At 41.4% G+C, this 24,683-nt stretch overlaps 1 protein-coding gene across 7 annotated transcripts in view; it reads right to left on the bottom strand.

Moving 5' to 3' along the window:
- Nucleotides 1-15,455: 15,455 nt before the first annotated feature.
- The window catches only part of LOC111853264 (protein ELFN1-like), a 137,454-nt gene continuing 128,226 nt past the window's right edge, over nt 15,456-24,683 (bottom strand). For 6 of the 7 annotated variants that reach the window (XM_023829976.2, XM_072705076.1, XM_023829974.2 and 3 more), the window contains one exon: nt 15,456-23,342. In XM_023829976.2, coding sequence (XP_023685744.1) covers nt 20,548-22,935 — 2,388 coding nt within the window. In that variant the 5' untranslated portion in view covers nt 22,936-23,342 and the 3' untranslated portion in view covers nt 15,456-20,547. The remainder of the gene's footprint in view (nt 23,343-24,683) is intronic. The other variant, XR_011984779.1, reaches the window with a different exon arrangement.

Below are 24,683 nucleotides of genomic sequence, written 5' to 3'. Positions count from 1 at the left end.
CGGCAGCGGGTCATACATGGAAGATGACACAGGCAGAACGATGAGCTGGATGCACGGACGTCATTTGTAGTGGCGACGTCATATGTTGCAGGGTGTGCTGGACATCATGATAGATTGAGGTCTCCAGGCAGCACCCCCCAGGAGGAGTAGGGGAAATAAAATATGCAATTAGTCAAAGTAGGGGAGACTATAGGCAGTGCTAAAAGTTAGATGAGTGCAATATGAAGTGCAATGTTCCGGCAGATATGGCTATGGCAGCATAAGTAGGAGGGAGAGGCAAGTGGGAATGCAGGCATGGGGAGTCCCTGAAATGTCCAATCCCACAAGCGATTGTGAAGCTAGAGTGACAGCACTGTCAATTCAGTTTATCCAAAGCCAATGGCACCGATCCCCACCCAGCTCTACACCTCACACTATAGGTCTGACTGGGAGTGAGGAGTTAGCTAGAGCTAGAACTAGTGTCCCTATAAGCTAAACTAAACAGGTGTGTTTTTAGTCTAGACTTGAATATTGAGAGTGAGCCTGAAACCCACACATCAGGTGGAAGACCATTCCACAGCTGAGGAGCTCTATAGGAGAAAGCTCTGCAGCCTGCCGTAGCTCTTTCTACCCTAGGTACTAACAGATATCCCACACCTTGAGAACGAAGCAAGCGCGGGGGGTTGTATGAGGTCAACAGATCACTAAGGTATTCTGGTGCAAGGCCATTCAGTGCTTTATAGGTTAATAGCAGTATTTTATAGTCAATCCGAGACTTAACTGGTAACCAATGAAGGGAGGATAAAACTGGTGTAATGTGATCAAATTTTTTAGTGTTTGTGAGAACTCTGGCTGCTATATTCTGTACCAGCTGAAGTTTATGTAAGGATCCAGATGGGCAACCAGACAGGAGGGCATTACAGTAGTCCAGTCTGGACTACTTGTAATACTGAAGTTACAAAGGCATGTATTAATTTTTCTGCATCACGAAGTGAGAGCATCTTACGAAGCTTGGCTATGTTCCGTAGATCAGTGGTTCCGAAAGTAGGGGTCGCGACCCTCTGGGGGGTCGTGAGACATTGAGGGGGAGGTCGCGAGATGATTTCCAAGAAATCAAATAGTTTTTTTTTTAACTATTAGAAATAACATTTTATCAACATTTTAACATTTTATATTAACATTTTATCCATAACTAACAAAAGATAAAAACTAGTAGTTAATAGTTAAATTTAAAAAAAACATGCAAATTAAAAAGCCATCAGCCTTTCAAATTTCTTTCCGTTTGATCGCGACCCCTGAGGTGATTACGACAGATTAACGACACATCAATAGCGTCAGTTGCAGCAGAATTTACAGCACCATGTTAAACATTCCGACATGTGCACGTAACGTGTAGGTAATTTTCATCGCTTTATGCTTAGGATATTATTTTTCTTGAAATGAAACGAATGAGTAAATAATTTTCAAAAAAGTTATATGGTTGTTAGAGCGTTGTGTTCTTTTGTGTTGTCATGCTCTTGTTTGGATAGGATATTTTGTTGAAATTAAACAAATGAGTAAATTACTATAAAAAAAATTGTATTGTTGTTAGACCATTGTGTTCTTTTGTGTTGTCATGCTCATGTTTGGATAGGCCTATTGGCGCATGTGCACTGTTGTGCGCAACATTTGTATATTTTAACCACTTCCGAGGATAGTGGGGGTCACAAGTCACTGGCACGGTTATTTTGGGGGTCGTGAGCTGAAAAGTTTGGGAACCCCTGCCATAGATGATAAAACGCAGTTCTACTAATACTTATTATGTGAGAATCAAAACATAGATCAACGAGAAGACCAAGATTTATAACCACCATGTTAGGTTGTGTAGGAAGGACACTAATGCTGAGGTGGTGAAACTTATTTCTTGCAGCCTTGGGACCAATTACCAGTACTTCTGTTTTTTCTGTGTTTAACATTAGGAATTTTTTTCCCATCCAGCACCGGATATCTAACAGACAGTCTTCTAACCGAGATAGCAGTGATGTATCATCAGGGTTAACAGATATTGTTAACCCTTGCACCAGATATGATACTGTGTATCATCTGCATAACAATGAAACCCAACACCATGATTTCTAATAATGTTACCAAGAGGTAGCATGTATAGGGTAAACAGTAGTGGGCCCAGTACTGATCCCTGTGGGACACCATATGTGACTTTAGTGGCCTTGGATGATTCGTTGTTCACATTGGCATACTCAGTTAAATATGAGCGGAACCAAGAGAGTGCTGTCCCCGTAATGCCAACTACACCTTCTAACTGGTCCAAGAGGATATTATGGTCCACAGTATTGAATGCTGCAGTTAAATCTAGTAATACCAACAGCGATATACAGCCACGGTCAGAAGCCATAAGTAAATCATTCATTACTTTGACTAGAGCAGTTTCTGTGCTATGGTTTAGTCTAAAGCCAGACTGATATAATTCATTAGTATTGTTTTTTTGTAGGAAAGAAGACAACTGACAAACTACAACCTTTTCCATTATCTTTGAAATGAAAGGAAGATTTGAGATAGGTCTATAGTTTCCTAAAACACTAGGTTCAAGATATGGTTTCTTTAGGATGGGTCTAATAACAGCCATTTTAAAAGGTTTTGTAACATATCCAAGCTTAAGAGATGAGTTTAACACATTTAACAGGGTTTTGCTAATCTACGGTGCAATTTCCTTGAAGAATTTTGTAGGAATTGAGTCTGAGTGTTTTATAGGAATGAAAGATTCAAAGGTCTCATTATTGATAGGCATAAGACTAGCAGGAGCCTGGCAGCCGTAGGTAGCTAAGGACATGCACTGGATGGTCTGTCTAATCTTAGTTATTTTACCATTAAATCAGATGCTCAGTGGAATCATTTCAGTCGAAAGGAAGAGCCGTCCGCATCGTTAATAGGGTGGAAAACCTGCGAATTAAAGTTGAGTTTCTAGATTTTTGTATTCAAGACCTTAGTTGGGTCAAAAAATCTTCCCAGAGATGTAAAAAAACTTAAGGACTCTAGATTTTGCCTTGAGACTTCAAATGCTTGTTGCCATTCTTTGTGTTGATATACTGTATACTATATAGTCTCATTATATGCCATTATGTTCTCTTCTGAAACTGAATTCTTTCATATAAGACTTTGTTTTTGACCTTTTTAACCAGCTTATAGATGCATTCTTTATTACAAATTTATTTTACCCACTTTGTTGTCCCCAAAGTAATTCGGTTTAGCATGTTAGTAATCACAAGCTTAAAATCAATTAAAATTGAATGTTTGCTCTGCCATTTGTAACCCCATGGATAATTTTTTTATCCCCTATAGAAACCTATGGATTCCCTTAGAATTCTGATTGCCAAAACCGTCTTCCTCTCTACAGCACAATTGCATGGAATCGGAATGTTCAGAACACGCAGAGCTGAATAAACAAAAGACTCATTTGTGGGCTTAGTAGAAGGTGAGAAGAAAGGAGGATGTCATGGTAGGACCTCTTCAGCTAGCTGGCCATTGTGTGGCACCTCACAGAGCAAGGCTGTGCAGCCGTCTCTCACACACCATCCTCGGGCTTCATCCTCCACAGCATGGCCTGAATGCATAAAACAAATGTTTTGGATATGAGAGGTGGCCTTTAGTTACAATATTTGGCCAAATACCAAACACTTGATTTACAATGAGAAAAGCCAAAAAAAACACAGTCTGCTATAATTCAAAGAGACTTTGGCCTTTAAAACTAGTATTTTGTGTTTTATGAATATTCTATTGGGATGGTTTAAAATGCAATGAAATAGAAATAACACAAAAGACTTTCAAAAGTCAGTGATATCTTGTGTGATTCCTGTTCACTTATAAGGTGTCATCAATTACTTTAGTAATATTTTCTTGGCAATGTAGCTTCTGTTATGAAATTCCCAGGACTGTTGTATTATTGCATATAATTTGTCCTTCTATCCATTCATTTTCTCTACCACTTATATAGGGTTGCAGCGAGTCTCGAGCCTAACCCAGAAAGCACAAGGCACAAAACAGATTATACCCTGGCCAGGATGCCAAACACACACACAAACAAACACATATTATGAGAAATTCTGATGGGTCATTTCACTTAACCACATGTTTATGTTTGGAAACCCACATAAATATGGAGAGAACATGCAAATTGGTTTTGAACCCAAACAGTCAAGGTGTGAGGTTGAAGTGTTACCTGCAGTATAATTTGAATCCTTCTTCATTTTTCCCCAAATCACCAAAAATGTCATTAAATAATCTGCCGAAATGCATTTCCAAATTAAAGCAGTACAGACTGTAACAGCTGGATAGCGTGTGACGGTATTCAGATGTGTTTGCAGCAGGCTCGAGATTAAAAGAGGACGTTTCGGTCTACTGCCAAAACGGTGAGAGGTTACACACTGCCCACTGCCCCTCCCGCCTCCGCCCCCACTCCCTACTGCCAAGAATACTAATAAGTCAGTTTTTACTGAACGCAAAATAATGCAAAAAAGCGGAATCGCCTGAAGACAGAATGTAATTGAATAAAAATCCTAATGCCGTGCATAACTGCATTGCAAAGTGATGAGATGCTCATTCTGTTTATACGGTGACAATGTGAGAGGATGCTACTGGGAACAGTAGATATTCCCAAGGATTTTGCAGGGTAATGACTACACAACCTCATCAGAACTGGCTTTCATCTGGATGTCTTACAACCACTTACAGTTGTTCCATCCTTATCTAAGGTACTTTGATCTCACTACCAAAGCTGAGCACTTTGCAGCAATCATGAAAACCATATTTTCTCCTGATTATCCATTAGGTGCAATATTTATAAGGTATAGAAGTGTGTTTTGAAATGCATTTGACTTGATTGTCACGAGACTGTTCATGATTTTATGAGAAACTGGGAATCATAATGCTGGAGAGTAATTTCGGTGCAGCAAAATTTCTGTTGTTCCATGACAGATCAATCACAATCCCGTGACCTCTTTTTGATAACAGTGCTGGTATTTCAGAGAGCAAAAAGCTCTGTTAATATTACATCTGAACATTAGTTTCTTTCTTTCTTTCTTTCTTTCTTTCTTTCTTTCTTTCACAGGTTGTCAGTTTCCAGGTCACTCTGAAGGATGAGCAGAGCTGGTGAAGATGTGTAAAAAGAGTCCTCGACAATTAACATCTTACTTTGCCGTTCGACAATTGTTTGTCCCAAGCAATTTCACCCCCTTTTAAAGTAGGGCATTTACTCGAAGATGGTGGAATATGGTACATTTCTCAATTGGATTCGGTAACCTTAAATATGACTTAGTGCTCTGAATGAAGTCGTTTAACCTCCACCTGTCTTGGTAAACATGAATGACATGTATGGGCTGATATTTGTGCCACTAGAAACTGAATATGAATTTTGTATATTTGAATCTGCAGTTATCCGCATTACAAAAGTTAATCTGAATTTAATAGTTTGAATCTGAATTCCAGTAACTCGAAATAGCATTTATCCTACCTCGAAAAATTCAGTTTGCGAATTCAATTTCAATCTAGTGTGACACACCTAACTGGAGATAGCATTTATCCTACCTCGAAAAATTCAGTTCGCAAATTCAATTTCAATCTAGTGTGACACACATCCGGGTCCTTGAGAAAAAGTAATCGACCGCAGATTCACAACGCAACGCATTGTGTTGCATGTTCTTGCACAGGTTCTGGATAACAGTGTTTTATCAAACTCACCCAGAGAAGACAGGACCAGTTCAGCTGTCACTGGCCTAACTTTAACACCCATATAGCAACACCAAGAGTTATTACATTTTACTGTTACGCCAAGGCTGTCTACTCACCCTTTGCTGGAACTGTGGCCCAAGGGGTTTTTATAATCTTCTCTTCATCTCAGAGATTCCTCCTTGAAATCATTGAGCTCACAATAACAGCAGCACTTTTGGGGGGGGTGGTTGGTGGCAGTGAATCAGTAGAATAGTTGAAGAAGGCATTTTTTGCAGAGTTCACAGATCTGCTGAGCATATTTGGAAGCTCATTAGAAGGTTCTGAATTCCCATTGTAGTCAGCTTCCTCTTTTGGGCTCAGCTCTACTTTGGTACCATGTGAAGCAGTAGTGCTGTATGATGTGTCACCTTGCAGCTCTATACTCAAACTCAAAGTCCACCAATACTGTTGAGAGATGCATGGCAGACTCAAAGAGCATCCATGGAAGGGCGGGGAGATGAAAATAAATTAAAAGTCCATTATTCATTTACTTAAATTAAAATAAAGAACTCTAGAGTTTTGACATCCACATGGTCAGCAAGGTGCCTGCAATGAAAGGAGCCAAGAACAGTCTATAGCCATTAGATTCCTCCTGTACTATTCATTATCTTAATTAATTTGCAGTGAGATCTACTGCCAAAATAGATTTAAGAGTGTTTCCACCAATGAATTCCTGAGCTTGTTAATTATGTTCACCCATGGCATTTTCCAGAGGCTTAATTAACAATAAACTTTTAAATCAGAACTACATCAAACTAATTTTGATTGCATGACATCAATAAAACAAAATGCCAAATCAAATGGAAACATTTTGCTATTTAGTATGTGAATACTGATATTTCGAGAAGTTGCTTCCATTGTCTTTAACTCATTCTTTGCATGAGTGAAATGGAAAGGTGTTTTCTATCAGCAATTCTCTGAACATTTTATTGAAGGGATATGAAATATGCAAATATGCACCCTACATTCTTTAGTAATCTCAGAGGTATGTTTATTCAGAATAAGAAGACGTACTGTTGCACCATGCTGTTCCCATATTGTGCTCGATGGTAAACGAAAGGAAATTCTAGGATCTATACATTTTCCCGCCTAACTCTACAGAACAATGGGAACTACACCAGCATCTGGCCTAAGTAACAATAATAAAACGAATCCCCAAACCCAACCTTCACAATAACAACTTGAAATCAAGTCCCACAGAGACTAAATAGGGTAAAGGGACTATTATAAAAAGTCAGTGCTAAGAAACGAAAGGTTACGAAGAAGCCTTTCATAGAGTAAAAAAACAAAAATCTTTCTTTCATAAAATTCAATTTTCTCTTCTCTCTACCTCTCTACAGGGGAGTACCCAGTTGATGTAGGACGATATTGTAGTACTGCAGGTACAGGCGTACCAGCGGGCAGTGCGGCAAGTTGGACTGATGGCAACTTTGTAAACAGTTCCCTATAGTCATAATGTGTGCAATGTCATTGTGGTATATTCTAATGTCATATGTGGTGTAATTGGTAATCATTGTGTATAGCATGTGTGTGTCTATGTGTGCCCACCGTGCGTGTTACGATTCAGTGGGGGGATGGGCACAGTGGCCAGTGTGAGTATGTTGTCAGTACAACTGGTATGGGTGCAATAAATGCCACCTTGTGGTTAAATCCAGAACTGTCTCACTCTTGTTATTGATTAACATGGCTGAGTGACCAACCTTTATGATGTTGCCAGAAGTTGGATGCTAAAAATGGAAAAATGGCCCCACAATATCTTCAAGCAAGTCCACTCCAGCCTGGCTGACCTGCAGGCATCACTGAAACAGCGAACTGAGAGAGGCAACAGCTCTGGGGAGAAGATCACATGGACTGAGAAACTTGTTTGCTGGGGCTGTGGCAAGAGGGGGCATCGGCTGCGCTATTGCCCAGAAGCCTCCCCCATGCCCACTGGCAGATGAGCTAAGAGTGCCTAAGTAAAAGAAGTGCCGCCCAGCTCTCCCGAGCAACCTGACACATGTGCGGCTTGCCTTGAAGGTAGTCCTGCCAGCCCGCCAGACCTTCACCAGACACACTGCCGGCAAACTAGAAATGTGGGCATTACAGCGGACTCTGACTGCTCATCAGCCATTGAGGGCTCCCCACTAGTCAGTTGCTCTGCATGAGCACGAGGAAGCATGCTGCAGCTGGGTAGACCACCTAGTCCAGGACTGTTGCGAGATGAACGAGCAATGGGAGCAGGATCAGCAGCTCCGGGAGCAACTGCGGGAGTCCGCGGAGCAGGAGCGGCAGGAGCCAGAGCAGCTACGTGGCCAGCTGGGAGTAGGTACACTACCACCAGAAGTGTGACTGGCCGAGACAGTGGAGGTCGCACTACGTGGCCAGGATGGGGAGAGGAGCAGGAGGCCCCGTGGGAGACCCAGCCTGCCAATGGACAACAGGTCCCTCCAAAGTCACGGAAAAAGAAGAGTCACGGCCGGGGGGGACCCGCGCTGCCAGAGCCTGCTGGCTGCTCAGCGCCCAGATGACCATTCAGTGGGTGACCTGTCAGGCCATTTTTCCCCAGCAGCCCTGCACCTGGTGCATCGTCCCCCAGCAGCCAATGATGACTCTGTGGCAGCCACTGCCATGCCTTTGTGCTGGAATGAGGTGGGACTGAATGTGAGGGGTCGCCAGAACGGCTGTCCCTTGAGGAGGGGGCTGTGTGGCGTTGGGGAGCCATGCGCCAACAGGCTCATTGGCTTATGTCCCAGCCTGCTGTGCTGCTGTACTGTAAATATCCCCTGTCCATGTAATGTATGTAGTTAATATGCTTTGTTCCATGTGTTGCATGTTCTTGTACAGGTGTCCTGCTTAGATTTTTGCTCGATCCCTGTGAGTTTAACTGCATATAGAGTACCCACCGTGCATGTACTTAGCTGTCTACCATGTAACCTCCCAGCATTTCCATGCTATCTTTGTTTTGTGTGTTACTGTTGCTTCAGTACAGTCCTTCTAAGAACTAAATTAAAAAAACTTTGTGCCAGTCCGTGCCTCCTCCTTTTTATATCGCTGTTGTCATCGCAATCCCTTGGTCCCCCCGCCGCCATAATACATTCAATGTAGGAAGGATATACAGTATATTGACGTGGAAAGATATATTCATTGTGAGAATCAGTAATCTGTAATACAAGGATTATCAATAAAGTTCTTTAGTCTGGGTGTAACGATATACTCAGCCCACTAGACAAGACGAGACACGATATTGGGTTCACGAGAACGAGATGAGACGATATTTTAACAATATTTTAAGGAAAACTTCAAAGAGGAAATATATTACTGGAAAGCAGCCTTTTATTTCATTAATTTAAAAGACAAAAAAAGCTAAATAATGCAGATGTATGGTGAAATGTTTTAAATAATCACCATCATCATATGCAGTAAAGAACAGAAGAAATATCTAGCACCATAAAATATTTCACCACAAACTCAAATGACAGGCTTCTCTCCTATTTCACTTGAACATAAAATAGAATATAAATAAAACAACATAAATAACAAACATAAAACTTTTTTTAATGTTTTCTTCACCGGTGCAGTGGATTTAAGTAAAGAGCTATGATGGTGCTGCAAATGCCTTTGCATAGTAGCATTGGCCGCTGTGTACGGCATTTTTTTCCTACAATGCTTACAGACGCTTCGTGTTTTGTCCGTCACCCTTTTGCCGTGACACGAGATCTCGTTACACCCCTACTTTTTACATCTGTTTTCGATAGTAATGTTTTTGTATTTGGTTTTTGTTTTGTTCAGTATCAATTATAATCAAGAATTGATTAACTGGTATGCATTTGTCATATAAAGCAATTCAATTTATTGCCAGCGCAAATGTGTGTTTATTTTATGCCATGACAAGAAATTACTAGGCATTTTAACCTTTATACCAACACTGCCCAATCCTGCTCCTGGAGATCTACCACAATGCAGAGCTTAGATGCAGCTGTAATTTAACACACCCGATACAGATAATCAGGCCCTTGAGCAGCATCTTAGTTTTAGAGCCAGCTATGTTGTAGCTTGTTTTGTAGTTTAGCAACATGACTTGTCAGTAAAACAGTTTAAAGGCACCAGTAATTATATTATTTATGCTCAGATTAAGGTGGTCATATACTTCAGATGATATCGATGGAATTAGTCTTTTTGCAACTATGTCGTCGTGAGAGTCCTAACCACCACCGTAATCACTGTTTCCGGTCCTGAGGCGAACTTGTTCTTTTGGTCTGATCCCACCCACTGTCAATGATTGGCTGACATAAATGTGACATTGCAGGATTGGTCAGCAGAATTAATGTGGTTACTGGCATGCTTTGCACCGCATTTTAAATTGTTATAAATTATGTTTATTTGTGTATTTCTGTTAATAGTAAATGTTGTAACCGAGTAATAGTTGCCTTCGAATGCACTCATCTCGTTAGTCTGCAACCGCGAGTGTCGTTTAAATTGCTTCCCACGCTGGTTTTGCCGCTTCTAGTATTAAACCAAAAGTGGCTGTTAATAGAGTAAGGTACATTTTAAAAGAGCTGTTGTTTCCTTTATTAAAATGCCTTGAGCACTCGCCACAGTACGTTTATTTGCCGTGTTCGTTTTATATCCGTACTTAAATAAAAATGGAAACCCGTAAAATCCGTAAGCAAAGAACAAACCAAACAAATCAATCTGTATAAATATAGAAATCTTATTCATTCACTCATTCATTTATTCTACAGATTTATTGATACATTTATGGCAAGTATTTTTATTTCTATAAACAATTTATGTGTTTGTTTACTCCAAAGATTTATTTCTTTTTAAATCACAACGAGGAGAGGATTTCGGTCCATGTCATCAGACACACACTATGAGCAATTTTCTAACCTAGTGTGTTAGGTGTGAGCTACTGCGCTAACATGCCACCAGATTAGACTTTCATTAGCCCCTGCCTGTGTACTGTTTATATATTAATCATAATCATAAACTTCATCCAGGTACATCCAGTCTACCCAACAGGCCACCATAATTTATGATTTATTTAGATGTTTGCTTTAGGTAAGTAGCCTCATCTCAGTGACTAAATCTTTAATCAGACAACTATTTTCGGAAGTACAGATAATTTTCCCTGGAAGGAGTCGATTATGAAAGCACAGCATGCATGAGCTTGCTGGTCACCAGGATCTGCTTGTCAAAGTGCACAAACCCACAGGAACGCTTCCACATTCTGCTTCCTGCCATGTCGACTGCAATAGGAGCACAGAGGGAGACTGGGGTATAGTGGACTGAAAATAGCCAGAGACACATGTAACAGGTGTCCATTATAAGACCAGAACCACACACTTAACAATAACAATGTTATTCTCAGTAGACGGCTCATGTGTGGGAACTAGTCAAGCTAGCAGTATATAAACACTAACAGAAAAGGCACATTTTTTGCACAATAATTTTGCACATTATTTTACTAAAATTTCTCAGCCACTGCAAAACTTCCATTCAATAAATCATCTAATATCTATAAGGGAATTACACTCCTTATATCCAATGTTTACAAAATGTCATTTTTAGATGGTAAATGTAAGCAAAATGTACCTCACATCAGAGCAGAACTTCCAGAGGCGTGGTTGACAGACATGGGTCTGTAGGCGTCTTGCAGCATACGCCTCACACGGACAGGATGGAGGATGACTCATCTGCCTATACAGTATGCCTCCTTTCACACTGATCAGTAGACAAATACCTGCGCTCTTCACACTAGCAGTACATTTTCTAGGTGGGATAGTGGGTTTATGCACTGCAACCCAAGTGTAATAGTCATCTCTATAAAAACAGATTGCGCTTGATGGAGCTGCCAACTCAAAACAAACCATCTGTAGAGGGCGGAATGATTCTGCAATAATTATATTCTTTACAAACCAATGTATAGATGTTACCGTGTCTCCAGTTACAGTTGTTCTCAGTCGATCAGTTCTTTCCTTCAGACATGCCAGCACTACAAGTGACTCAGGCATTTACAGTTTATTTACTCAGTGGGTGTTTTTATCCAAAGTAGGGTCAGCCAGTCCCCGGAGCAATCGGGGTTACCGGCCTTGCTCAGTGTCACGATCCGCTCCGTCCGATCCTGATGTGTGCCACGCCCCCTTCATTACCTCGTGTGAATCCCCGATTGTGATCACCTGTTGCCTGTTGTGTTCAACTTGTCTTGTGCATTTAGTCCGTGCCTCAGTTAGTTTCCCCAGATCCGTCGTTGTAGTGTCACGTTGGCTGTTCGATGTTTGCCTGGATCCCTCAATAAACCCTGTTTGTCAGTCTTTACGGCTCTGCTCGCCTGCTTCGTGAAACGTGACACTCAGGGGGCCAAGGGTGAAATTATTCTGCAGATGCCGGGCTTTGAACAGGTGTTCCAACGCACTGAGCCATACATCAGCCCCATTTACCTTGTTTGGACATTATGAGGAAACTGCAGTACACAGAAGAAACATGCATAGGAAGAGCATGTGTATAATATACTGTAGACAGACAGATGCTTATATTGGATATAAAACATACTGGAAAATTATTCAGAAAAACAATTCTTTTTATTACTGAAAAGACCTGGCATGTATCTGTTTTGAATAAATCAAGTTTCAGCTTCCTGGTTTGACCAGCAGCAGCACAGATAGAGTATTTCTGGGTGCTGAAATGAATTTCCTGTTTATTAATCTTTCCATTCTCAGTATATCAGTATCGACTCGATTTGAGGGACTGTTTCAGTGCGGCGGTAAAACGATCCATTTCCATAATTACTCGACATATTATTGAGTCAACATAACAATGGCTGTCATCTTCACTTAAAAATAAATATGCTGTCTTGATTAAAATTCCGACGTTCTGGGAATTAAAAACAAGAACAAGGCCTTTGATGTCTGATGTAAGTGCAAACAAAAAATAAGAACATACAGCGGTCAGAAATGATAGGAGTATTGTGTGAAGGCCTTGAAATGCTATTAGCAATTTTCATTGTGTGTGTGTGTTATATTATTAATAGTCACTGGCAGGAGCTCTATCTGTCACACTTAATGTCCAGGTGTGGGCGCATATTATATCACAAAGGCACAATTGAAAATGCAGAAGCACACTTCATTTACACCTCATTATGGGGAAAGGATGCTGAATTTTCTGAGTACAATTTCCTGTCAAAAAAACGTTAACTTTGTTTAGACTTGGGTTACGTTGTCATATGTGCTTTACGGTCACGTTCAAATGCACTCTTAAAACTTGGAGCTTACTTTACACAGAAAGGACGAAGTCTGTTTCAGCAGCTGCAATGTTCAAAGCCCATTACATCGAACAAAACTAAATGTTACTAATAAAAGAGCCTGCATAGTTTACCCACAGTATAACTATTCATTTCTTCTGACTGCTACATTTTGATGACACAGGTGCTGTCTGAGGTTGTTTTTTTGACTCACTCTATATATAGCCAGGGGGGGAAAATGGAATCAGCATTTTCCTGACCTATTAAAAAGGGAAAGACCAAAAATACTTAGGGGGCAACTTTTGTTAAATCAGGTGAAATGAAAGTTCATGCTTTGCAGAACACAGTCAAATGTTCATAAATGTATTAATGGGGTAATACCTTATGCTATGGACAGATTTGGTGCGAGGCCAAGGCATGATGCAGGCAGATAGGAAGGTGGACGACCCACTTGCGGCTCACCAGACAACAGGGTTTATTTAAACAGAAAAACACTAGAAATAACTACAAAAACAAAACTAAAAGGGATAACTAAGGCAGACAACAAAAGGATAAGGGTTACCAGAAGCAGATTGGCTGGCAGGCAAAGAACAAAACACAACCATCTTTAGCAACATACAAACTTCACTGACATCCAACAATCAACAAACCACTAGGGAACTGAACAGAGGCAGGGACTTAAATACTGAGGGGTAACAAGACTAACAAGGGGCAGGTGAGATTAATCAACAAGGGTTGGGAAAACAGGTCACAGGTGAAACGAATAATTTCACTAAACAGGGAAACTAAGAACTAACCAAGGAACGAGGAAAACAGAATCTAACACAGGGAATAACAAAAACCGATAAAACACAACTAAGGCTCAAAACAAGAAACCTGAACTGAATACAAAATCACAGGACTAAACTGATACAAAAGAAACACTAGGAACAAAATACAAAACAGAGGAAGTAAGATTCAAACACAAGACAGAGGAGTTCATAGGTAACCACATGCTCAACAAGTTGAGCCATGTGGCCAACAGGGAGGAGGGGGGGAACAAAAAGACTGACAACAGGAGGGACAGGATGACCAGCAACACATGTTTTACAGTAGTGCTTGCAGCAGGGGCGCCGTAAGGGGGAGGAAAGCTAGGACGATTCCAAGGGCCCCTGAGTGACAGGGGCCCTAAAAAATTAGGAAAATAACTGGATTGGTTTGGACTGGGGGGCCTAATATGATATGCTTTCATGGGGCCCAAAATCTCTAGCAACGCCCCTGGCTTGCAGTATAGGATGACAATAGAAATGAAAGTGAAACCATTTTGGAGGTTCCAGATTTGACATCCAGATCAGTATTGACCAGCTTGGCTCCCCCACACTCTGCCTCACCTGAATATTGAGATCACCTGTTCATAATTAGTCACCACACATCTTCCTCTTCAGTCCATCAAAGAGATGTGTACTTTGTTTCCCTGCCTGTTTCTGACCTGTTTTCTGGATTTTTAATTTGATTGTGCGTTGTATCAGTAATGGATCACGTCTTCCCATCATTACAGGGGATTCTTTATGTCTTCACTTTCTGAAAGCCAAACTGATCCCCTCTCCAGATCCAGGGTTCCTGCATGCTGGAGTCTCTAGTTTAGTAGGGTTAATTCTCTAGTGGTTTTGTTTTGTTTTGTAGCTGTTACGTCCTGGTTGCCATGTCCTGCTTCTTGTCCACCGGTTCCACCCATCAGCCACACCCGAGTTCTCCTGCACCACCAATCATCCACACCCGAGTTCTCCTGCACCACCAATCATCCACACCCGAGTTCTCCTGCACCACCAATCAGCCACACCCGAGTTCTCCTGCACCACCAATCAGCCACACCCCAGTTCTCCTGCACCACCAATAAGCCACACCCGAGTTCTCCTGCACCACCAATCGGTCACACCCCAGTTCTCCTGCACCACCAATCAGCCACACCCCAGTTCTCCTGCACCACCAATCAGCCATACACGAGTTCTCCTGCACCACCAGTTAAATCAGCAGCTCCAAGTTCCAGTGGCACTCCCCAATATGGCCACCAAAACAGGATCCCACTGGTGCTCTCACTTGGGGGTGCTCTCACTTCTGTGGGATATGGCAGCGGTGCATGTTCCATTTAATCATTTGTTTATTAGGAAGGGACCTGAACCCAAAATAGGGGAATGGACAAAAGGTAAAGGAAGATAAAGAGAAATACTAAAGGAGAGTATCAGGTGCTTTGACTTCTATGGAAGGGCAGGGGGGTTCTGAGGCCATGGCTGCCCTGTACAGACCATCTCAGGAAGATGAAGAATAGCACCACCCCCCTTTTCAGGCCAGTCCCGAAGGTGACTCAGAGCGCTTCCAATCCCAAAACACCTTCAAATGCTTCCTCCCCTTTTCAGGGTGTAAAAGAAGCACTCTAACCCCTTTTCGGGTAGTCCGGTCCTGAGATGCCCAAGATCTTCGGTGTAGAAGGATCCTCACCAGGTAGTTCCTCCACATCGGTCTCCAGTCCAGGATACAGGCCAGCTGGTGTCCGCAGTGGTGGATCTGTTCCCAGGATCCGGCACCGAGATTGACACGTCGGGTTCTCCGGAGACTGAACAGATCCACGGGACACAGGGACTGAAGGTTGGAATAGGGTGATTTTATTTGGCACCCTTCGCATGTAACGGACAGCCAGCTGAGCATCATACAACACACCTTCCCAGCCTGTGGCTTCAAAGCACAGGACACCCAGTACAGCCGGACACTCTTTCCATGAATACACAGCAGCCTTGGTTTATACCCCTGAATGATTAATTACAGGTGAGTAATGGGGCTTGTCCCCTGACCTCAGCCCTCCCCCGAAATATCCACACCCTCCTTGTATTTCTCATAATGAAAAATGAAGTAATTACACCAAAAATCTACTAATTACAGCAACAATCAAAGTAAGCTAAACTTTTCATTGAACTCAGTATTCATTAGTTGTACAGGACTACACAGACTTAAATCAAGTGTGTAATGTAGAAGCTTAAATATGTAGCTATAAATATTACCTTCCAGAACATTGTGAAGGCATGTTAAGCTAGCTCGCTTTGTGTTTAATTAAACAAATAAATTTAGGCCAGCGTGGTGCCGTGCCTTTCTTGGGATAGGCTCCAGGCTTACCATGACCCTGTACTTGATAGGCAGTATGGAAGATATTTTACATATATTTTACAACAGTAGTATTTGGGATTCTCCTGGATTCTCCTGGACTTGGATTCTGTTGCCGTGGAAATAGGTCTATATGAAACTGCTAGCTGTACTACCACTGCATAAATCACCAGGAAAAGCTTAATGAAGATGGACGGACGGATGGATAATAGCAGTATTTATACTACCAACGTGAAATTTGAAAGCCCCTTACGCTATGAAGAGGATGATACAGGCTGTGTTTCAGAACGTTTCATATACAGAGTGTGAGTTTTGGACTTTGCTTCCCCCAAAACTCTCCAAAAGTTGATGAAAAATTAAATTGGCTGCTTGCCCATGAGACTATATAAAGAATAAATACCAAAGTAATCAAATGTCAAAGAATATGGTTGCCAACACATATGGATGACTGACACTGCTACATTAATTAGTAAGATTTATAGGTTTAAATCCAAGGTACAGTATGACATTGGAACTGTATCTTCTGAGACTGACATCAGAACTAATAATACGCCACTTGATAATCCTCCCAAATTACCCTGGATTAGAGCATTCGAAAACTAAATAAATGATGGAAGACGTTGATCCCCAACTGAGCACCGCTCAGTGCTTTGCCCGAAATCAGGTGACATAACAATAAGAAACTAAAAAAAAGAAAGGATCTGCTTTATTGTGCTGTTGTTCTATTTCCAATATGCTTAGTTATAGTCATTCGCCTTCCTTTCTGAAGATCGTTTGATATTCATTGAAACACAAGAGTGCTACAATATGCAGTACAAAAACACAAAGGTTACTGGCTAATACAACGCCGTTTCCAGAAAAGTTGGGACGCTGCGTAAAAAGTACATAAAACAGAATGCAATGATTTACAAACCATATAAACCCATATTTAATTTGAAGTAGAACAAAGACAACATATCAAATGTTTAAACTGAGAATTTTTTTTTGTTTTATGACAAATTCATCCTCAGTTTGAATTTGATACCAGCAACGTTTCAGCGGGACAGGGGCATGTTTACCATGGTGTTGCATCACCTCTTCTTTTAACAATACTCTGTAAACATTTGGGAACTGAGGGGACCATTTGCTGGAGTTTTGAAATGAGTTGTTGTCCCATTCTTGCCGGATGTAGGATTTCAACTGCTCAGCAGTTTGGGATTCCCTTTGTCATAGTTTTTGTTTCAATGTTTTCAGTGGGTGACAGGTCGGGACTACAGGCAGGCCAGTCGAGCTCTTGGACCTTTCTACTACTGCCATGCTGCTGTAATACTGGCGGAATGCGGTTTGGCTTTGTCTTGCTGAAATATATAAGGCCTGTCTGGATGGCAGCATATGTTGCTCCAAAACCTGTATATATATCGTTCAGCATTAATGGTCCCTTCCCAGATGTGCAAGCTACCGATGCCATGAGCACTAATGCACCCCCACACCATCACAGATGCTGGGCTTTTAACTGTCTGCCAATAACAAGTTAGATGGTCCCTCTCCTCTTTAGCCCAGAGGAAGCAGCGTCCATAATTTACAAAAAGAATTTGAAATCTTGATTCATCAGACCACAGGACAGTTTTCCATTTTGCCTCAGTCCATCTTAAATGATCTCAGGCCCAGAGAAGTCAACAGAGTTTCTGGATCATGTTTAGATATGGTTTCTACTTTGCATGGTAGAGTTTCATCCTGCATTTGTGGATGCAGTGATAAACCTTATTCAAAGACAAGAGTTTTCGGAAGTGTTCCTGAGCCCGTGCAGTGATTTCCACTATAGAATCGTGTTTGTTTTTAATGCAGTGCCGCCTGAGGACCCCAAAGATCACGGCTGTCAAATATTGGTTTTTGGGCTTGTCCCTTGTGTACAGAGATTTCTCCGGATTCTCAGGATCTTAATGATATTATGTACAGTAGTTGTAGAAATTCCCAAATTCTTTGCAATATTATGTTGAGGAACATTATTCTTAAATTGTTGCACTATTTGCCCACTCAGTCCTGAACCTCTCCCCATCTTCACTGCACAGAGTGCTGAACCTCTCCCCATCTTCACTGCACAGAGTGCTGAACCTCTCCCCATCTTCACTGCACAGAGTGCTGAACCTCTCCCCATCTTCACTGCACAGAGACTCTTTTTATACTCAAGCATCTTACTGACCTGTTGACGGTTAACATAATTAGTTGTGAGATATTCAGCCAAGTGTTTTGTTTTAGCATCACACAACTTTTCCAGTGTTTTGTTGTCCCTGTCCCAACCTTTTTAAAATGTGTTGCTGGCATCAAATTCAAACCCAGCATATATTTGTCATAAAACAATAACATTTCTCAGTTTAAGCATTTCAAATGTTGTTTTTGTTCTATTTTCTATTAAATTTGGGTTTATATGATTTGCAAATCCTTGCATTCTGTTTTTATTTACATTTTTCACAGCTTCCCAACTTTTTTGGAAACGAGGCTATATATTTGTAAAACACACGGCTCATGAAATCTACTTAGTTGCATTGAGAGAAAAAAAGAGGAGAGATCAAAAAGTCCTGGTAAGTATGAAGGAAAACTCCAGAAGTCCAAAAAAGTTTAAGGCGGTTGAAATAAGCAATTGGACAAGCCAATCACCTTCTAGATTTGCAATACCACTCAAGGACATAATCAGAAAACACAAATAACTGACAACAGTTTAGTTACATCTGGCAAATGAGCATTTGTGAATGGCATTAAAACTACATTAGCCCGTTATAAATACATTATCCAAGTTCTTTTTGACACTTTTCAACTGGCTGACTTACAGGAGTCAACTAACTGAGGATTAACATAGTTAGATGTGCTGTTTTACCCTGGAAGTAGAGAAACATTGTACAGTGACAGGCTACCAAGTATTAACACCTTTTTTAAATTTTACAATGTACTATCTATGGACATTTTTGACAGATATTTGACAATAACAAATAAATAATACAATTGTAAGTGTGTGGAGAACAAAACAGGCAGTGGTTTTGTTAAATGGGTTGAAATAGCAGACAGAAGGTGAAAGGAAAGAAGGATGTTGGTAAACTTTAATTATGTATAGAATACATTCATCATTAGAGCTGCAATGTCAATTTATGGACGAACATCTGCGGAACAAGCAATATCAGTGTAATAGCATGAATATAATACATGGACAATGACTTGTGTCACTTGAAGTTAAAAATCTGTGCGTATTGTATATCTCAGGTACTTATATCAACAATGTTCTGGGATACTGTGATAGCTACAGAGTCAGATAATCTGTCGATTATGCATTCAGGATGTTTCCTTCAAAATATCCATTGGTTAAGAAAAATATATATATATATATAAGCTTTCAAATGTATTGTTCAAAGGAAAATCGGTCATTTACATTAGAATTTTTTTTTGTTAACAATTGGGTATACATGGCATCAGAGGTCTGATGCAGATGAATAAGAGTTCTTGCAAGAATTTTATTTTTATTGCACTAAACGGAAAACGTGTGGAGATGTCATCTAGAAAGAGAAAGTTACTACTGGGGTCTGTCACTCACTCATAAATGTAAGAGTTGGTAGAACTTCATTCTATGGAATCAAAATTTTAAAAGAATATTTTGAATGGGTAATTTTATATTGTGCAGTTTGATTGACATTACTAAAAGATACACAATGGCAGAGGAAACGGAAAGAATAATGAGATTTGCTGAAGAATGTACGATTTCTTTGCGTGGTGCAATTTTATCCATGTGTGCATGAGACATTCGTTTGAGCAGTAAAACAATATGGAGATGCTGTCTCTGAAAGTTATGTTTAAAATCAACTTCAAATAGGTAATCATTCCTTTTCTAAACCACAAAACTTGCAAATATAGAAATTTGTCTTTACATATAGTTCTTTCCGCACTGATACAGAATTAGTATATATCTCAGGCGAAACACATATGAGTCTCTGTGTTTCTGAATGTGTATGAAGAAAATCATACTATATACTTTGTTCAATAATGCCAAATGTTTGTGTGCATGTAAGTGCAGCTCTGACAGATAAATAAATAAGTGAATTAAAACTAAATAAAAAACAGAAAATACACAGTCTTGTATACAGTGTTCAGCGGACTTTTTTGCCTGTTTATGTCTTAAAGTATACAACGGTTAATTCACAGTCACTGGAAACGGCCGTGTGATACCCTAATAGTGATTTCCAATGCATTTTTGTTTGTATCATTTTTGCTTTTATAAGGAAAAAGTTATTTTTTTTATTAATTTAAGACACACTAAGAAATTCCAATCTGTTGGTCTATTACGTCTTTCTCCATGTCATCCTGGAACACTGAATAAAAACAGTAGCAAGTTTTCAATAAATTATATTAGCATAATTTTTTTTTTCAATGCAGTTTAAATGTTTGCACATTTGTGTAATTTTGGTCCAGATCTAATAACAAAAGTCTGGGGGAAATCAAGACTTCTGTTGCGCTGAAACTCCTTTCCAATAGTCCAAAATATCATGCAAGTCTTCATCCTTAGCGAACTGCACCTTTTTGCGCAACGCGTGTCCAGCGGCCATGTACTCCTCCTCTTTGTGGCGCTTGCGATGAAGCTTAAACCGCTCCCATATGGTGTGAGCAGGCTTGCAGTAGTACTCCGGACTGGAGGAATAGCTAAGATTGTGATACTGGGGAGAGAGCTGAGAGTAGGCGAGATCTCTGGGCCGGGGCCGGGTGAGTGGTTCCAGTATGGACGGCTTGCGGTTCCCGGGTCCCTCTGGCTGGTCGGATTGGTCGGGGTAGGAGTGCCGGTGCTCGCTGTACTGCCGGATCTTCTCTGCCTCTGCCCTCAATATGGCTGCCGCAGGCGTGATGGTCAGGATTGTGTCTCCAGTCGGTGAGGTCTTCTCTATGTACTTGGCCTCGGACTTGTAGGCTCCTTCTGAACGGAAGGACCTTGGGCTCCGCATCCCAACGGAAGTTCCCGGCCGCTTGGGGGAAGCCTCCGGGCTCTGACGCCTCTGCAGCGAGTGATGGTAACTGCCTTTGTAGACAGGAGACAGGAAGCCAGAAGCGCTCTGTGGCTGTTCCGATATCAGCACTAACTGCGGCTCCGCAGTCGACACCGCTCCAGACTTCATACCTTGGAATGACGTACTTTCGGACTTCAGAGCATCTATGCAGTTGTTGATGATCTGATTTACTTTGTCCACCTCTTTAGCGATGGTTGAGATCTCTGCTACAGAACCTTGGTTGTTTCCAGACATGGAAGGGTCACACTCTCTGCGATCAGGAGGCTCTCCAGTGCGCACCTCAATGTAACTCCCCTTAGCCATTTTAGGAGTGTCACTTATATCCTGAAGTTTGTACTGCTCGATATCCCCACTGGGGGGTAAGTATGGCATTCTGGACATGGTCTCTCCAGCCATCATCTGCTTTTGAGACATACGAGAAATAGTTCCTCCCTCTAGTTCTGCCCCATACTTCAGTTCAATGATATTTTTCTTGAGGCTTCCTCCCTTTTTGTGGTTTTCGTCTTGTTGTCGTTTTTTCCTCAAGCAGTAATAGACCACCCCTAAGACGATAATCATGCTGAAGAGACAACCAAGAATTGTCATGATGTAATGTGTGGCGGTGGAATTGTTATCCACCCTCTGCTTCCCATTTTTGAGTCCTGTGGAGATGGTCAGACATGTGTGATTGAATCTCAGTGAGTTCCGTATTGAGGCCACACAGAAGGTGTAGTCAGTGTGAGCTTTCAGATTTTTCAGCTCAATTTCCTCCTTTTGGTTTTTTAGATTTTGGATGTCAGTGAAGAAGCTATTGTTATAGAGGACGAGGATGTACATCTTTTTGAACGGATGTGGGATCTGAACCAGTATGGTGGCACTGGTTTGGGTGACGTGTTTAAGCTTCATGATGGGCTTCACGTCAAGGTCAATGTATGTCGGGCTCACATTCATGTTCGGATCCTCTGGGTCGGTTCCGGAAGGGCAGTCCTCCAGGCCACAGGGGGTGAAAGCTGGCGGAACCGTAGTTGTTTCTGAGGGCAGAACAATGTATGGTGTTACATAGTCATCAGTGCACACAGTGGACAGCATGTGCAGGGCGTTGCGGAACGTTGGCATGTTGGGATTCTGGCTGAGAAGGCTGTAGCCAGAGAAACCTGGCGGAGACTCGCATACCATGCGCTCATTCGTCCTGTTGGGAAACACGGAGAGCCACTTGACGAATCCCAGAAGTTCACAGGAGCAATTGAAAGGGTTGGTGTAGAGCTCACAGGTGGTGAGTTTTGTCAAGCTGGAGAACGTTGAACCATCCAGCTGCTGAATGCGGTTCATGGAGAGGTCTATGTTTTCGATGTTGGGGCATTCCCAGAAGGCATTGGGTGTCACTGTTTCAATCAGGTTTGCCTGGAGGTAGAGGTACTGTAGCTTGCCCAAGCCTCTGAGAATCCCCTCAGTTAGATTCCTCAATCGGTTGAAACCAAGCTGAAGAACCTGCAGGTTGAACTGAGCCGAAAATGCTCCATCTTCTATGTAACTGATCTCATTCTTCGTCAAATTGAGATATGTAAGATTGCCAAAGCGGCTGAGAGAGGAGTAGTGAATGCTTTTGATCTTATTCTCATTGAGACGCAGGTCCACAATGGTGCTGTTGATATGCTGAGGGATAGCCTCGTACGGTGGTTGGTTTTGGCTGCAAATGGCAAGCCACACAAATCCCTTTTCTCCCTCAATCAGCCAACAGTCTCCTCGGACCCCAGTTGTCAGAAGCATTGAAATAATTGCAACAGACCAGATAAAGGCACTGACCGCTCTGCCCCCACAGTTGGCCATTGGTGTTTCTCGTGAAGCCATTGATGATACCAAAGGATACCTAATTCAGGGTATCAGTACAATTCCAGCAATGGAGAATTAAGTCTTAAAGGAATTGGTTTGGGAAAATTCAAGTTCTGTCCGGTGTAGGCAAGCTTCAAGAAATGAGTCACAGTCAATGGACAAGAGCAGAATGTCTTTTGTGTTTTGATGGGACCAGCTCATTTAAATGAAACATCTGAACAGGAGTAGAACATATATGCTTGCTCTCCATGGATTAATATTCCCAGGAGGATTCTTGAAAGTTCAGTCCTCGATTCTCAATTTTCCTATGCTTCTGACTGATTTGTGCTTATTTCTCATGTGATTACACTTTATTCTTTTCAATGATGCGGTTAATCTTTGTTTCGCTTCTGTCTGCCTCGCATTTAAAGACCCTGAGGTTGATCCTGGGGAGAAGGAGAGAGAACAGAACAATGAGAGATAAGTAGATGTTTAAAAATGGAAAAAGTAAGAAATTTAGTTGTGAGGAAACTACAATATAGAATCAGATAAACAAAATAAACGTGTGTATAAATACATACAGATACAGGGATTTTCTGACTAAGATTATCCAATCCTCCATCAGTTTTCTATAACTGCTTGTCCTATTCACAGTCACGGGGGGCCAGAGCCTATTCCGGAGGCTATGGGCACAAGGCACACACACACACACACACACAGTCCATGTATTCCTATCTTTATGGAGACTCTCCATTCATTCCTTAGGGCATAACCTTAATTCTCCTTCGAGCCCTAACCATAACCATAAGTAAAAAAACAAAATACTTTCGGCATTTTTTAAAATTGTAGACACAGCCTTTTATAAAATTGAGACAATGGTTTTTATGACACGCGGCATGTAGGTTTGAGCTGCAGCCTGGCTCTGCGAATGGGGACCTTGTCCTCCCCACATTCTCTTGGCTTTCTGCTACACACTTTGATTTACTCCCATAGGCGGACCGGTGTCTCTGAACCCCCTCCCCCTACCCCCCGTGTGAGTTTGTGCCCTATTATGGACCAGTGTCCTTTGCCTCCCTCTGAGGACAGTCAGCAGGTTGACAGTGACCTTGCACTGGATAAGCAGTACTGATGATTTATACATATGAGACAGCACTGTGTACCACACTGGCTATTAGCAGCTCTGAAGTATTTGATGACATAGTTAAGAAATTGACCTTTTGCCATACAATTGAGTGACAATAATCAATAAAAGATGCTGGGGACATGTGTGGTAGTCAACCTTTGTTAATATTTTTCAGTGAATTAGTATGACAACAGTAACCTACACCGTAAATCAATTATTTCATTGATTCTGGAGAGATGATACCATTGTTCAAGCTCAGTAGTACCTGCCACTTAACTCCCATCAGAAGAGTTAAAGAGTCCCATCGTGCCACAAGGTGGTTCAGAAATATACACGCCCACCGGTTAAATTAACCCTGTCATGTGTGTGCAGTGAGGGACCAACAGACTACCAAATTAGTTTCAGCAGCACCGATGAGCTCCTAGGGTAAACACTAACAGAGACGATAGTCACACAGGACTTCAATGTACGTCTGCATGAAAGCTGAATGATTACAGGGGGTAAAATGATACGAGGAGATCAGCAGTGTAAGAGTGAAGTGCAGTCTATCATTCTTGCCATTATTAAAGCTGTCATTGTCTATGGCTAGTGAACCATTTGTGACATACTGAAGAAGAATTAGATGTTACACACCAAAAAAATTCATACACTGTGTGGGACTGAT

Source organism: Paramormyrops kingsleyae, chromosome 22, assembly GCF_048594095.1.
Source record: "Paramormyrops kingsleyae isolate MSU_618 chromosome 22, PKINGS_0.4, whole genome shotgun sequence".
Classification (NCBI taxonomy): domain Eukaryota; kingdom Metazoa; phylum Chordata; class Actinopteri; order Osteoglossiformes; family Mormyridae; genus Paramormyrops; species Paramormyrops kingsleyae.
Note: the sequence above shows the minus strand (reverse complement) of the source record. Positions and strands in the feature narration are given on the sequence as shown.